Genomic DNA, 14629 nt, shown 5'->3' with positions numbered 1-14629 from the left:
TAAAAATAGACGTCGCAAGGTTGAACAAGTGGAGTACATTTTGGTGGAATCCCTTTAACTGAAAAGTTGGAGATTTTTCATCATCCTGGAAAATTTGGTCGTATAGTTCAGGTTTTGTTTGTCCTCCCGAAGAGTCGATAATCAATAGAAATTCTTCCTTTCCCACATAAAACTTCAAGCAAACGGTTTAAAAATTCGATGTATAGTCTTGTCGTTACCTTTCCTGATTTCAAAGATGTTATTATGACATTTTTATATTTTTGTTAGTATTTATCAATTGTTTTTTGAATTCGGGGGCCAAAAATACCAGTTGCTTTTTGTAAAAAAACAAATACAAAGGGCAGAACTTTTCCAGACAGGGTAAAAGAATATTGAGCTGTATATGAATGCATTACTCTATTCATGTCGTGCCTTTTGACGAAAATAGTTTTACTTCCCTTTCGAGCTAAAGTCCTGTTGTACGCCGACTGATACTGACATCCTGGAAAAAGGAAATGGGAATTAAAATATTTTGTCAAAACCAGGCGCGGATCCAGAGAGAGGGTTGTGGGGGGGGGGGGGGTCATGACCCATCTTTTAAATGACCAAATATAGAATAAAATTGCATTTTTGGGACATATTTTTAAAAAAAAATTCCCATTTCGCACAAAAATTACCCTTTTACCCCTCCCTTTCCGAAAATGACCTCCTCCTAAACCAGAAGCTGGATCCGCCCTTGGTCTGAAGATTGTAAAATAAGTTTTTAATTACTTACCAGTTTGGTCAGCATTGATAACATAATCGTTTTTGAAATTCGGTATCAACTTTAACGTCTGGATTACAAAAGTGTCTGCAGAAGCCAAAGTTTCTTCGATCGTCGCAGTTTCTCTTTTTGAAACAAATTTTGTGACTTTTCGCTGACGAATGGCATGCTTCCTTTTGAAATTTTTTTACCCAACTGTCAGATGTTTTAAATTCAAAATCTGTAAACTGTCGTGCTGCTGCTAAAGCCCACTGTTGCAAGTTCCGAGTAGTAACTTGTTGATAATTCTCTCGAGCTTCTAGAAAACGATCATATGTCCAAGAATTGATTACATCGTATTGATCTAATAGATTTCCTCCATTTTTTATTTCTTTCTCCCATTGCGATAAATATTCATTTTTTTTTTAAACCTTTTTTTTTTGTAAGGTTTGTAGATTCCATGAGGGGTGAGCCGTTGCTATGTTCACAACTTTAATTTTGTAATCCAAAGGAAGATGCTCTACCTCTCTTCTTTTTTTCTCTTTTGGTTCGTATTCAGCTGATGAGCTTTGAATTTCGACTTGCTCAAAAGGTTCCTCCTCACAGTTTTCATTTTCATGAGCAAGTTCGTCATCAGTTACAAATATTTTTTCAACCAGCATATCCATAGTACGTTCATAAATTTCTTCGCCCATTAACACTGCTTCATGAGAAATTGAACTTGATGATTCTGCTGCAATCAAATGGTTTTCAGTAAGCAAGCTCTCGTAATAAACGACCGCATCTTTTAATCTCTGCTTCAACAATTCCTTGTGCAATGAATTTTGATCCATTTTGCCAACAGATTTTATTTGTTTCAGGATTACTTCAATAACCGACCATTTCGATTCACAATATTTTAAAAACTGAAATCCTTTTTCACGGTATAGAATGTTCCAGTCTAATATACAGTACAGACGATAAATAAATTTAATGATGAAAACAAATATGAACATTTCAAACAATAATAGATGGAAAATAAAGAGTTGAATATTCAATGAAAAATACAGCAGACGATAAATTTACAAATAACAGAATCAAGGAGCAAAACCATTGCTCGATAAGTACGGTTAGGTTTTTTTAAAATTTGACTACCTGCTTATATGCAATAAAACAACATTCTTACTCATCCACAAAGAAACTGATTATGTTTTTATTGCAAAAATCATTTACTTCGTCAAAGTTTATAATATCTAAAAATGTGTAATCACTTGTTTGTGAGAATAGTAAATAGAGTTTTGCAAACTGCAAAAAGCGGTAATAGTCACTTTATAAATGAACAAAAATGAAAAAACTCGCAGTGGATTTGAACCCGGATTGACCGCATGGAACCCCAGCGCGCTGCCCACATGACCACCGGGCGCTTGTTTACGAACAATCTCTACTAGTTAATAAGTTGCGCGTAAATCTTTAAAGGCTGTTTTCTCGGAATTTTATGGCTAGTGCGCTTTATTACTTTACCCTGAGAGTACCCTTAAGGGATACTACTAATATGCCAAATCTCATCCCGATCTGAATTTCCGAGACCGTAACCTCTCCTTGTTAGTTTTGACCATAGTTGCTGTAATGCTTTACTGGTGAAGCAGAAAGAGGCCAAGCTATTGTTTAGAACAGAAATAAGTTTTCTCTAAAGGTTAATGGTGTAGTTTAGAAATATGACTGGCTTTTACCGGGAAGATTTCTGAATACTTCAGAAAGATTCCATGTTAATTTTAGGAAAATTACTGACTTTTAGCAGGAAACGTTCCTTTTTTTTTTTGGCAAATACGTAACGACAGAAATTAAGCACATTTGCTGCTCATTATTTTCCATGAACGTTTCTGAATTGTGTTTGCATTGTTTATTCCCGAAATCTTAAACTTTGGCTTTTAATTTAAAAATATTCGAATATAAGAAGCTATTTTGTGTCCTAATATAAAGTATCGACTTTCTAATATATATATATATATATATATATATATATATATATATATATATATATATATATATATATATATATATTGTTCTTAAAAAATAAAGATTTGCATGCGTTACGGAATTATTATCAAAACCGTTATTTTTTTAAATACAGGGAAATATTTTAGAATGTCGACACTTCATATTATGATACATGATGTTTCCTTAGAAAATTAAAAGCCAAGTTTAAGATTCCAAGAATTAAGGGCAAATATGTGCGTAAAAATGCTACCTTGGTAAATTGGATTGAGCTATATATAGTCATGGATTAATTTACAAGTTATCGCCCCATTGCTGGAGCAAAGGCAAATTTCAAACAAATTCTAAACAACTCAGTTATACCATCTATCAACTGCAGTTATGTAACTGCCGTACTATGATGTCTAAATATATTTTTAGTTAACAGTATGAAGATACACTCAGCTTCTATATGAGGCTACTTGCCTAATCGCTGTTCGAGATTGATGGGCTCGAAACGAGAGCAAAACTGAAGTCTGAATGCCTTGTCGGAGTCGTTAGGTATTTGTCTTGCATACATAGGTGCTATGTTAGTTCGGCAATGAAAACTACCCATACGTGTTTGAAGCTACTTTTGTGTAAAGAAATGCAAATATGGCAGGAAAATTGCAAACAAAAGTAGGTTAAAATTGTCCATAAAGAGTGACAAAAAAAAAAAAAAAACAGTTTCAAAAACTTGAGAAAAACCGAAAGAATATTTTCTTCCAGAAGTAAACAGGTCTACTTTTCCGCGTACCAACTTCACTTGTCAAGTTTAATTTCTCTTTCATTTGGCTTAAGTTGTAAATTGCTTTAAATATACGTTTTTTACAATTCGAACAACTTTCTGAAAATAAAATACAGTAAACTCCCGATTATCTGCGGTCGGTTTATCCGCGGCTCGGATTATCCGCGGGTTTTTTCACTTTTTTTTAACGGTTATTAAACGTTATGATTGTGTTATTGGTCGTTTTTAGCTTTTACATATGTATATTTTTTACATTCAGTGTTAGTAGATGGAATGTAGCAAATGTTTTTAGCAAAAATTTAAATGTATGTGTGAGTGTTATTCATGCTTTTTAGCTATTGCTACAGTAATATCGTTTTTTAAGTATTATTCGGATTATCCGCGGTTTTCGCTTATCCGCGGTTACCATGCCACCCTATTCCGCGGATAATCAGGAGTTTACTGTATATAGCTCTTTTATGTGAAAAGAAAGCTGTTAGTTATTATTATTATTATTATTATTATTATCATTTTCAATTTCTAAAAACGAATTCTAAAGACAAAACAAGAAAATAAAACGTGAAAGGTAACAGAAGAAAAGTCTATCGATTCACATACAGTCACTAACCTCTCAGAGTTCCTCTAAGTTGAAGCTGAGAGCGCTGGGCCTCGTTGTAGGTGAATAAGGTCTATAGCAGGGGTGGTCAAGTAATTTTAAGTGAAGTCCGGATGTTTTTGAAAAATTTTCATCGAGATCCAGGAAAAAATAATTGCTTCACAATTCTTTTATTTTAATTTTCATTTCCAAATTAATAATAAATACAACCGATAGGCATATTTGTATTCAAAAATCAACGGGAGAAATTACATTTAGTTTTGAGATCTTGCAAGTGAGGTTCACACAAGGAGCAGTTTGCTTATACAAAGAGTGTTTAAGCTGGGTGCCGTAAGTTTTGAGCAATATTCGTTCTTCAGAAGTTTCCCAACATAATGTGCACTTTTGATAGTCTAGTACAAGGGTTCTCAAACTTTTAGACATCGCAACCCCCCTTTTTAGACTAAGTATTTTGGCGACCCCCCCCCCCCAAGTTTTAATTTTGTCTAAACCCTAAAACAATAACTAAAAACTATACAAATTGTTAAGTTTTATCTTTAGAAACACAAGTAACTGGTAAAAAAAACATGAATTTTGATCTCTTGAATAATATTTTATAAGAAACTGTAGTACACTTTACTGATTTCATAATCTTGCACTAGTTCTATGGCAGTTTTTGACCTATTTTTATGCTTTTTGAGCAATCACGATTGCTTATTGCTTTCATTTGACTGTTTTGATGGGCTATCATTTTATTTTCCCGCCAGCACCCTCTGCAGCATCACCGTTGACCGGCTCCTCACGATGCTGTTCCTCTAGCGAAAGCTGTGTCCAGGTTGTATCCATATCCTACACACATGCGCATACATACACAACTACACATACACACACACACACACACAAACACACACATACACCTACACACACATACACCTACACACATACACAAACACATACACACATACACACAACTACTTAATTTTTTTGTGTATTTGCTGTGCTGTAAAAACACACAGCAATCAATTAATTTTATTTAAATTTTTCTTTCCCATCTCCGACTCCCCTGGACACATCCCACCATTTGAGAACCCCTGGTCTATTGAATCGCTGAAATCAGTCAATTCATTTAATTAAAAATTATAATGAACAAGAAAACTAGAATTTGGAAAACTATAAGTGGAGCAAACCTAACCTGGCAGCGTCGTTATGTTGGAATCAAGATCTGCGTTGCTTTTCACAATGCTGCCTGGTTAGGCTTGCCCTAACTGTAGTAAATTAAAAATAATAGTTAGGGTGGTGCCCGAAGGTATGATCTACAAAAAATATTCTAAAGTAATTTATTTGTGTAAGTTATACTTTCTCAAAATAGTCTTGGCCGTCCAATTTTTGGCCAATCACGGTCCGAATCTGGATCCTGATCTGCTAGTTGCCTATGGGTTCCTGGAGGTTACAGAGCTTGCACATCATATCAATTCCATGAAGTGTTACAGCAGGGAAAAATACTTTGGGGAGGCCTATTTACTGAACTAATTGAACCAAAATTTTAGGTATGGTTATTTGAAGCTTGAAGTAATACACTCGAGACTGTGATGAATTTAAACAACGTAGTGCTCACAGTTACAGTGAACGAATTTCTAAATTTCCGAATGGAAACACCCCCTTTTTCCTTGCGCAAATTGATTGGCGTATTGAAAAACCGAAAATGGCGCTGGAACGTTTGGTATATGACAAAATTTGCTCATTGACGAATTCGATCACCGGACTGAAGTCGCACGTTTTCCACACTGCTTTGCTTTTGGAACGTTTTTTGAACAAGTAGGACTTTACATGAGATGTTTTGTGGTTGGTGTTTCTACTACTGTCTAATCATGTGCAGTATACAAAGTTAGTCGTAGCTCCTCCTCTCTCGTGCTGTCATTAGCCTTTTATAGTGCTCATTTTGAAAAATGCTTTGAGCCGGCAATATCCGTCACTCCTATCGTTCTAACGCCATTTCAGTTTTCTCACTACGCTGATCAATTTAAACTAGAAATCATGGGGGCTGCAACGTGAAAAATTCGAAATTAATTTACTTTAACCTTAACCGTGCGCACTGTTGTTTAAAATCAACACATTCTCGAGCGCTTACCTTCAAATAGCCATTTTGGCTCTATTGCTTCTGCAGATAGGTCGGTAGGGCTTCGTATATGAGGGAATCTACCTTTGGACCACCATATAGAGAGAATACCTCTAAAGTAGAGCTTAGAAACTATCCTAAAACTAGTGTCAAAGCTGCGTTTAAACTCCGAGAAAAATTTCTCAAACTGTCGATGCCATGCTTTGAATCTCAAAAAAGGCGCCGTTCGAAGTCCGAATAGCAGGATTTAATAAGCAGTTAAAAACGCTGAATTTTGATTTTTGCAAATGATAAAATTGCAATAATTTTATCATTAAGTAAATATATCATTAAGTAATATCAGTAAATCCTGTTTCTTTTATCAAAAAGTGAGACTTATGTATCTGTATGAGTATGTATTTTATTATTTATTTTATATTCATTTATTTTTTAAGGCTTGCACCATGGGGATTTAAGACCAGCAGAAGCATCAGGACTACCTCTAGATGTCACAATACTTCCAGAACATCTTCAGAAATTAGGATACAAAACGCATATGGTTGGAAAGGTACAAATTCTCTTTTTATTCCAGAAATAAAAGTTACTAAATGAATGCCATGAATCTTTAAGACACACACAATTTATATAAAACTAGTGGCACCCGCACGGCTTCGCCCGTAATAGAAAAATTAAAGGTCTTTTGGTTCGCTTGTATATTTACAAATAATGTATGGTGAATTACAGTTCCACGTTATGATAATTTCGTATCTCGCCAATTGGCTTGTGCCCATGTTACGGTTCCATGTTATGATAATTTCGTAATTTATGATAGTTTTTTTCTTAAAATTGGAATAAAAAAAGAACCACATCGAATTTTCGAAAAATCGCTTCGAGGTGCACACCCCCATGCTGCAAACAAACTTTGTGCCAAATTTCATGGAAATCGGCCGAACGGTTTAGGCGCTATGCGCGTCACAGACATCCTACGGACATCCTACAGACATCCTACAGACATCCTCCGGACAGAGAGACTTTCTGCTTTATTATTAGTAAAGACTAGTATTTTAACTACACTTTTGCATTCATATGATTCATTACTCTAAAAGAATGGATTCATATGAAACATTAACAACCAAAATAAATGGTTGAAATTTTTTGTTAAATTTTTCTTTTTAATTCAGTTTCAATTACTTATGATTATTTAATATTTTCGAGCTTCATATACTTTGAAAGTGGAAAAACTTTTATTAAGTTAACTTTTAAATTATCTTTTCGATGCACTCTTAGACAGGGCCGTCATTTCGAATTTTTCAGGGGTGGATGGGGAGGGGAGGCAAAGGGAGCGTACTCAAAGCAAATTTAATCGGAAAAGAACAAAAACCACTCCCACTTATATGAAAAAAAAATCGATTTTTCAAAGGAGGAATCACCCCCCACTTCCCTTGATGAAATACACGACAGGCCTGTGCTTTTAGGCCAACTTTTCTCACCAAAACTACTACTTTCATTGTTCTCGTTACAGTGACTGCATTGAGTGAGAACAAATTCACGTATGAGCCAAAAAAGTTACTTTTAAAAATGAATTATTATTTCGCAATTAACTAAACAAAAAAAAAATAATAAATTATTATTATTGTTATTATTAATGCTGAATACACTTAATTTCATCGTGATTCAATAAAGATATTAATAATTATTTTATTAAAACTTTAAAAGAATGCCTCAACTTTTTTTTTTCGTACAATCAAAGGCGTTGGAGGATTTAGGGGTAATAAATCGTTTACACATTGATATGCAGCACAGTCAGAAAAAATAATATTCAACTCAAGTACGAATACTTAATTTAAAAAAAGATACCCCGACTCAAATGAATCATAGCTAACTAAAAACACACTCGATCAAGTCACCTTATTATGAAGAAAAAACAACCTAAATCAAAATTGTTTCATCCATTTTGGAGTCACAATGCCCGACAGACATATAAAGATGCATTGCAAAAGCAATTTAGAAACGTTCCTGGAAAATAATGGGCAGCTAATGAGCCTAATTTCTGCAATTAACGTACATTGCAATAAACAGAAATGTATTCTGCTAAACTTCAGTAACTTTCCTGAAATCTTTCTGAAGACTTTAAAAATCCCCCCAGTTAAACACTATAAAAACGATTCAGAAACGTTCCTGGAAAATAATAGGCAGCTGATGTGCCCAATTTCTGCCAGCAACATATCTCGCAAAAACCAGGAACGTTTACCTCTAAAATTCAGCAATCTTCCTGAAAAATCCAGAAACTTCCCGTTTAAAGTTAGTCATGTTCCTGAAGTAGTCTTAGGTAGGGATAATATAAGAGCTTGGCATCTTCCTGATTTATCAAAAAAGTTCCATTAGCAGTATTGCAAACATGGCGAAAGCTAAGTCAGAATTGCAAGGAAGGATCAATCATCTCACTTGATAGCAATTCTTGCAAAGCTACGTAGTCCATGCTTATTCGCTCCCTTTGGGAGTTTAATCAGTATGGACGAGCCGTAGTTCAGTGTAAGCCGATACACCTTATAAGTATTTTCAGTTAATCTTTAAACTGGGAGCTAAATATATTTTTTACAACAGAGAGAAGTCTGCATTCGGACAACTTGTAGCAATTCAGGAAACATTTTGACGAAGAAACTTGATATTTCCAGGAAGTGGATAAAAACCATTGAAATCCCGAAACGTTACACGGAAATACTCAGTAACGTTTCGGAATTTTTTTACAGTGAAGTCAGTCGTGTCCCTGGAGCATTTAGAAAAAACTTAGGTAGGTTCAATAAAATGGCTTAGCCTCTTCCTCATTTACCAAGAAAGTTCCAAAAACATTACTGCAATCATCACCAAAGCTAAGACAAAACTGCAAGTAAGTGTCAGTTATAACTCGCTGGCAAATCAAGCAGAGCTACGGAATCCAGAAAATAATTCGCTCTCAGTTGGATTATCTAATCCGTCTCGATTAGTCAATCGAGACGGACCGTGATCAAACTGAAGCGGATAGACTGAATAAATACGCTCGGTTAATCTTTAAACGGGAAGCTAAAAATATTTTTTACAATGATGAGAAGTCTGCATTCGTGCAACTTGTAGCAGTTAATGGAACTTTTTGACATAGATACTTGATTTTCACAGAAAGTCTAGGAAAACCAGTGAAATCGAAAAACGTACCATGGAAATCATCAATAACCATTTGGAATTTTTTACAGGGTGGTGACAAAATAATACGAACACCCGTGAAGCAAGAGAAAAGCTTTACTAATAAGGAGTACGACGACCCTTTAACTACACTGCTCGACATTGAAAATGCGACACCAAAGAAGGAGTGGTCAGAAAGTAATGAAGTTTGGAAAAAAGAAAGAGACAGCAAGGAATAATAAATTATCTTAGTTTCAAAATCATAGGCAGAATACAGAGCGAGAACGACGTTGGCTCAGTAGGATATAGGACCACCGCGAACAGCAATACACGAAGAAACACGTCTAGGCATAGAGTCAATAACGGTGCGAATGGAGTCCAGAGGGATGGCACCATCTGCAAACGGCGTCCAATCACATCCCACTCATGTTCGTTTGGTGACAGGTCATGAGAGTATGATGGCCCTCTGTGTGCCTTGAAGAGCATGTTGGCAGATGAGAGCACTGTGTGGTCGGGCGTTATCCTGCTGAAAATTGCATTAGGTATCCCTTGAAGTTAAGGGATTGCCACCGGCCGCAGCACATTATCCAAGTATCGTTGGGCCGTCATAGTGCCCTGAATACGAACTAGGGGTGATATGGAATTGTACGCAATTGCGCACCAAACCATTATGCCACGTTGTCGTGTGGTGGGACGTTCCACAGTTACTGCCGGATTAGATATGTCTCCATATCGACGCCACACATGTATGCGGTGACTATCACTGGATAAACAGAAGCGGGATTCATCTGAGAATACGACATTTCGCCATTCTGTCATCCACGTCGCTCTAGTCCGGCACCATACTCAGTGGCGCCGACTCCATGGGGCTTGAGGGGGCCCGAGCCCCCTCAATAGTTTGTTTTGGGGGGCAGAGCCCCCTCAATAATTTAAGAACATTATTTGTCATATTATGGTTTCTAAAATCACAAAATTATGTTGGTATTTTTTACTTTCCTTGTTTGAAGATAGTTACATTGTAAAATACATTCAGTAATGAATAAAAACAAATAACTATTGCTGTAGTAAGCAGGTCAATTGAAAACTAGTGGTGTGAATAAGGATAGTGTTACGGTGCTGAGAGCACTCATAGAATTTGTCCCAGTGCGCGAACCTTCGGATGAAGTCTCGCTGGCGGCGCTCTCATCTAAGTGTTGCTGATCTGGAAAAAATATATCAGGGTTTGATTTGTTTATTTAATGGAAGGCGTGATAGTTTTCTTCAATTATTAGAGTTAATGAAGTAATCTGTTTATTAACTTTTTTAACTCTATTAAAGCATTAATTTTGAGACATGATTTTTATTTAATGAACTCTGGGCCTTATTCAAAGCAAGCTTAAATTAGTTATTTCACTTTTAGTAATCAAAGTGCGACATCAATCTTTTATGCTTTATTCTTTTAATGATAGTTTAGATTTATTTAAATATCATTTCAATCTTTTCAGAGCTATATATTCACTGCTAATAGATTAAAAGTATAATTATTACTGTAAATTAAATTAACTTTTCACAAAATTACCATTTTTTTTTTTTCAAAGCCAAAAATTGTGTCGTCTTGTCGATTTTCTCAGAGTGACGATTTACCGAGAGTCGAGTTTTTGGGGTTCTAATGTTGATCATATGACTCTAAAATGCTTAAAAAACTTTAAAACTCACTATTTTTTTTTATCTCAAATTTAGAAAATTTCTCCTGGCAAGGCCCCCGTTACGGTAACCTCCCCCCAATAGTTGTTTTGAATCGGTGCCACTGGGAGTGCCTTTCCATGCAACTCAAGTGCACTACCTTGTATAGTGCCGTAGCCTAGCTATGGTACTGCACGTCTCCCCACAAAATGGAACTGTAAAATTATCCCTCACTTAAGGCAAGTGACATGATCTAATTGAAGCAGAAAATTTGTGTACCAATTTTTAGATTGTTTTACTCTGAAAACGCCCTGTCACATATGTTTGTTTGTATAAATTATACACACCAGAAAATATGTAAGTTGGCATTTTCAAGGCACAAAAATCTGAATTTTTTTTCGGGGGGGGGGGAGGGCTCCGTGCTTTAACATACTCCCTAGACCCCGGTAACATCCGGCCCCCCCCCAGTAATTTTTCCAAGTCGGCGCCCCTGACCATACTAAACATTGCTGTCTATGTTGTGGGGTCAATGGCACTCTTCTTAGCGGACGCCGTGATTGCAGACTTCGTGTGACCTAACGACGGGAAATGGTTCTGGTTGACACGGGAACATTCAGGGTTCACATCTTGCACCTGCTGCAGAATCGAGGAACAAATGACTTGTGGGTCTGCTACAGCTTGTCGGTGGATGCGTTGATCCACGCGTTTTGACGTCACTCTGGCTGCCCCTGGCACCCCTCAATCTTACCACATTTCGTTGTTCCAACCATCTTCGGCACAGCCGATGCACCATGTTCGCATCCATGTGGGTATCAGCTGCGATTTGACGTACGGACCAACCTCCCCTTCTCAGTCCGATCACCATACCCCTCGTAAAATCGTCTATCTGCTGGATGTGCCTTCGTTAACTGCGGCGTGGCATTCTCTCGTGTTACACGTATCCTCCAAGACAACAACAAAATTTCTTCGATAAATCTCCAGTCAGAAATAGCGACACAAATATTGCCCATTCTGCAAGTTCCATCCCTTATATCTTACTTCACGTGCGTCAGAGATTTGCGCATTTCACATCATTTACATAACTGAGTGATGTACGTTAACTCTAAAATTTGCATGACACTAAAATTTCTGAACATACCTTCTTGGTGTTGCATTATTAATGTCGAGCAGTGTATTTACTAAATGACAGATTGTGTGCGACGTGGAACAGATTTATAAAGATCCCAAACAACATTTAATGGAATGCAAAGGCATTTTTCCTGCAGAGCAGTCTCTTATTCTAATAACTCAGATCAAGGGCGAAGTCGATCTCGGAGTTTTGATTCGAAATATCCCCCAGACGTTTGTGAATGTTCAAGTCAGGAAACCAAGAGGGTCAAACTTAGACCTCATTCTCATACTTTTCAAACCATTTTTAGACTATTTTAGCATTGTTTACTGTCATGTTTTTGACTATTTTAGAAATCCACCAGAAGAATGACATTGAAAAAAAAAAAAAAATGCAAACACAATTAAATTACTGTCTTTTTTCTCATTTTTATCAATCCCGAATATTGAAGTTAAAAATGCCAATTTAGCTCATTTCATTTTTTTTCAGTGGCATCTTGGTTATTATAAAAGGAGTTTTCTTCCAACAAGACGAGGATTTGATTCTTTCTTTGGATTTCTGAATGATAATATAGATTACTATGATTACACAAGTTACTATGTCGATCAGACTTCTGCCAAAAAAGTAAGTACCAGAATCTAGGAAATTGTTTTATTTATCGTTTCATTAAACTTAAGTTTTCTCTATTAAGTCTTATTTGACTAATTCTTAGATAATATTCAAATAGAACCTATTTCATTCATATGTATTTTTTTAGGATAAAACTAATTAGTTTAATCAATTATACACGATTAAAAGGATTCAAGCTCGATTTGCTATTAAAAAGCTTGATTCGCTTCCTGTTTACTCGACTTCTTTATCTCCTATTATAAATGTCAAACAGGAACCTAACGTAATATTTTATATACTGCTAAAAAGTTAAAATGTAGAAGAACTGAAGGATGTTGTTAGGGGCCTTCTACGAATGATGTCACATTTTGAGTGAGGAGGTTCGGAAAAGTGTAAGTTTTGTAACTAGGGGGGAGTGGGTATAAAAGAAGTGTGACTTCACCGATTTTGGTAGAAATAAAACGTATTTTGTAACAATATATTTAAAAATATAGCATGATATGTGACTAAGGAAGGACAGGAGTGAAGTGTGATACTTTGTGACACAGGGGGAGAAAGTAAAAAAAAAATAATAAAGGTGTTGGACAATTCTTTATTCTTACTCTTAAAAAATCACCATTAAAAGGTAACTTCAAATCAGTGCCTAAGAAGGAAAAATTTTAGCAATTATGGTTGCTAAAATAATTTTGGGGAATATTTGAGGAATCAAATTCTATGAAATTTCAAAAGTGTTTCTATTTTACAGATCGTAATTTTTGTAGACACTATCACGCACGAAACGAGTTGGAACGAATACCTCTTAACCAGGTAGAAAACGGCTGCCAAAACCCCGATTCCTTTTCAAAACCAACGCAATCCATGCTTCCTATACTGAACGGCAACTGTCAAAACGCATGGATTACATCAACAACACTATTATAATAAATTGCTTAATCAACTCACACTTTTGATTCGGTTAGTACATGGCATAAATTGAGATCGGAAAACCGTTTCCACGAGCACCATGACCAACTATTAGGAGGGCAAGTGTTTGAAAAGCGTATGCGCGCAAACAACTTTTTGCCGTTAGATTGAAAGCAAACAGCGTTATCGTAACAGTGCATTATCGTAAGCTACTTTTTTGCCCGTTTAATTATCCGATTTGCGCGTTCAATGGCAGCCAATGCTTGCCGCTACGGAGTTGTGCATCTAGTTATAGTACATCGATGGATACTGCATGAAATTAGTTGGAGTGTTTGAATGGAAATTTACAAAAATGGCCGATTTATTTCGAAACCAGTTCAAACAATATAATTTTTATGTAACTAACTAAAGAATGCTCCTAATTTCAAAAAGAAAATAAAAAGAAAGTGGCACCCCAGTGGTTATTCAAACGAAAATAAATAGATTTGGAAAATCTAAGTGGGTAGAGCGTGAAGGTTTTTTTTTCCCCCTCTCTGTATTTTTTTAAAAGATGAATTGAGCTGGTTTTGATTTTTGCTGCTACTTCAAAAAAGGAATAAAAAAAGAACTGATACCCCAGAGGTTATTCAAACGAAAATAAATAGATTTGGGAAATCTAAGTGGGTAGAGAGTAAAAGTTTTTATTTTGGGTATCTCCTGGTTTTTTTTTTTTTTTTTAATGGATTGAGCTGGTTTAGATTCCTGCTGCTAATTAAAAATAGAAAAGAAAAAGGAAGTGGTATCCAGAGGTTATTTAAACGAAAATAAATAGATTTGGAAAATTTCAGTGAGTAGAGCTTGAAACTTTTTTTTTTTTTTTTTTTTGTCTTTTTTATAATTAAAAAAATATAGATTGAGCTGTTTTTGATATTTACACTGTAAAAAAAAATCCGAAGTTTCACTGATTACTTCTGGGTTATGTTCCGGGATTCCAAGGTTTTACACCAGTTTCCTATGGAAACTGGTCTGTGATTAATCCCTATTTTACACTGTGATGAAAACATTTTTATCTAACAGTGTAA

General features: G+C 35.7%; 1 protein-coding gene across 2 annotated transcripts in view; it reads left to right on the top strand.

Moving 5' to 3' along the window:
- The window catches only part of LOC129231382 (arylsulfatase B-like), a 101106-nt gene that overhangs the window by 43617 nt on the left and 42860 nt on the right, over positions 1 to 14629 (top strand). For both annotated transcript variants that reach the window (XM_054865680.1, XM_054865679.1), the window contains exons 3-4: positions 6586 to 6698; positions 12546 to 12680. In XM_054865680.1, the coding sequence (XP_054721655.1) occupies positions 6586 to 6698; positions 12546 to 12680 (248 nt within the window). The remainder of the gene's footprint in view (positions 1 to 6585; positions 6699 to 12545; positions 12681 to 14629) is intronic.

The sequence above is a fragment of the Uloborus diversus genome, chromosome 10 (assembly GCF_026930045.1).
Source record: "Uloborus diversus isolate 005 chromosome 10, Udiv.v.3.1, whole genome shotgun sequence".
In the NCBI taxonomy this organism is placed as follows: Eukaryota; Metazoa; Arthropoda; class Arachnida; order Araneae; family Uloboridae; genus Uloborus; species Uloborus diversus.
This window is presented reverse-complemented; position numbering and strand designations above follow the sequence as displayed.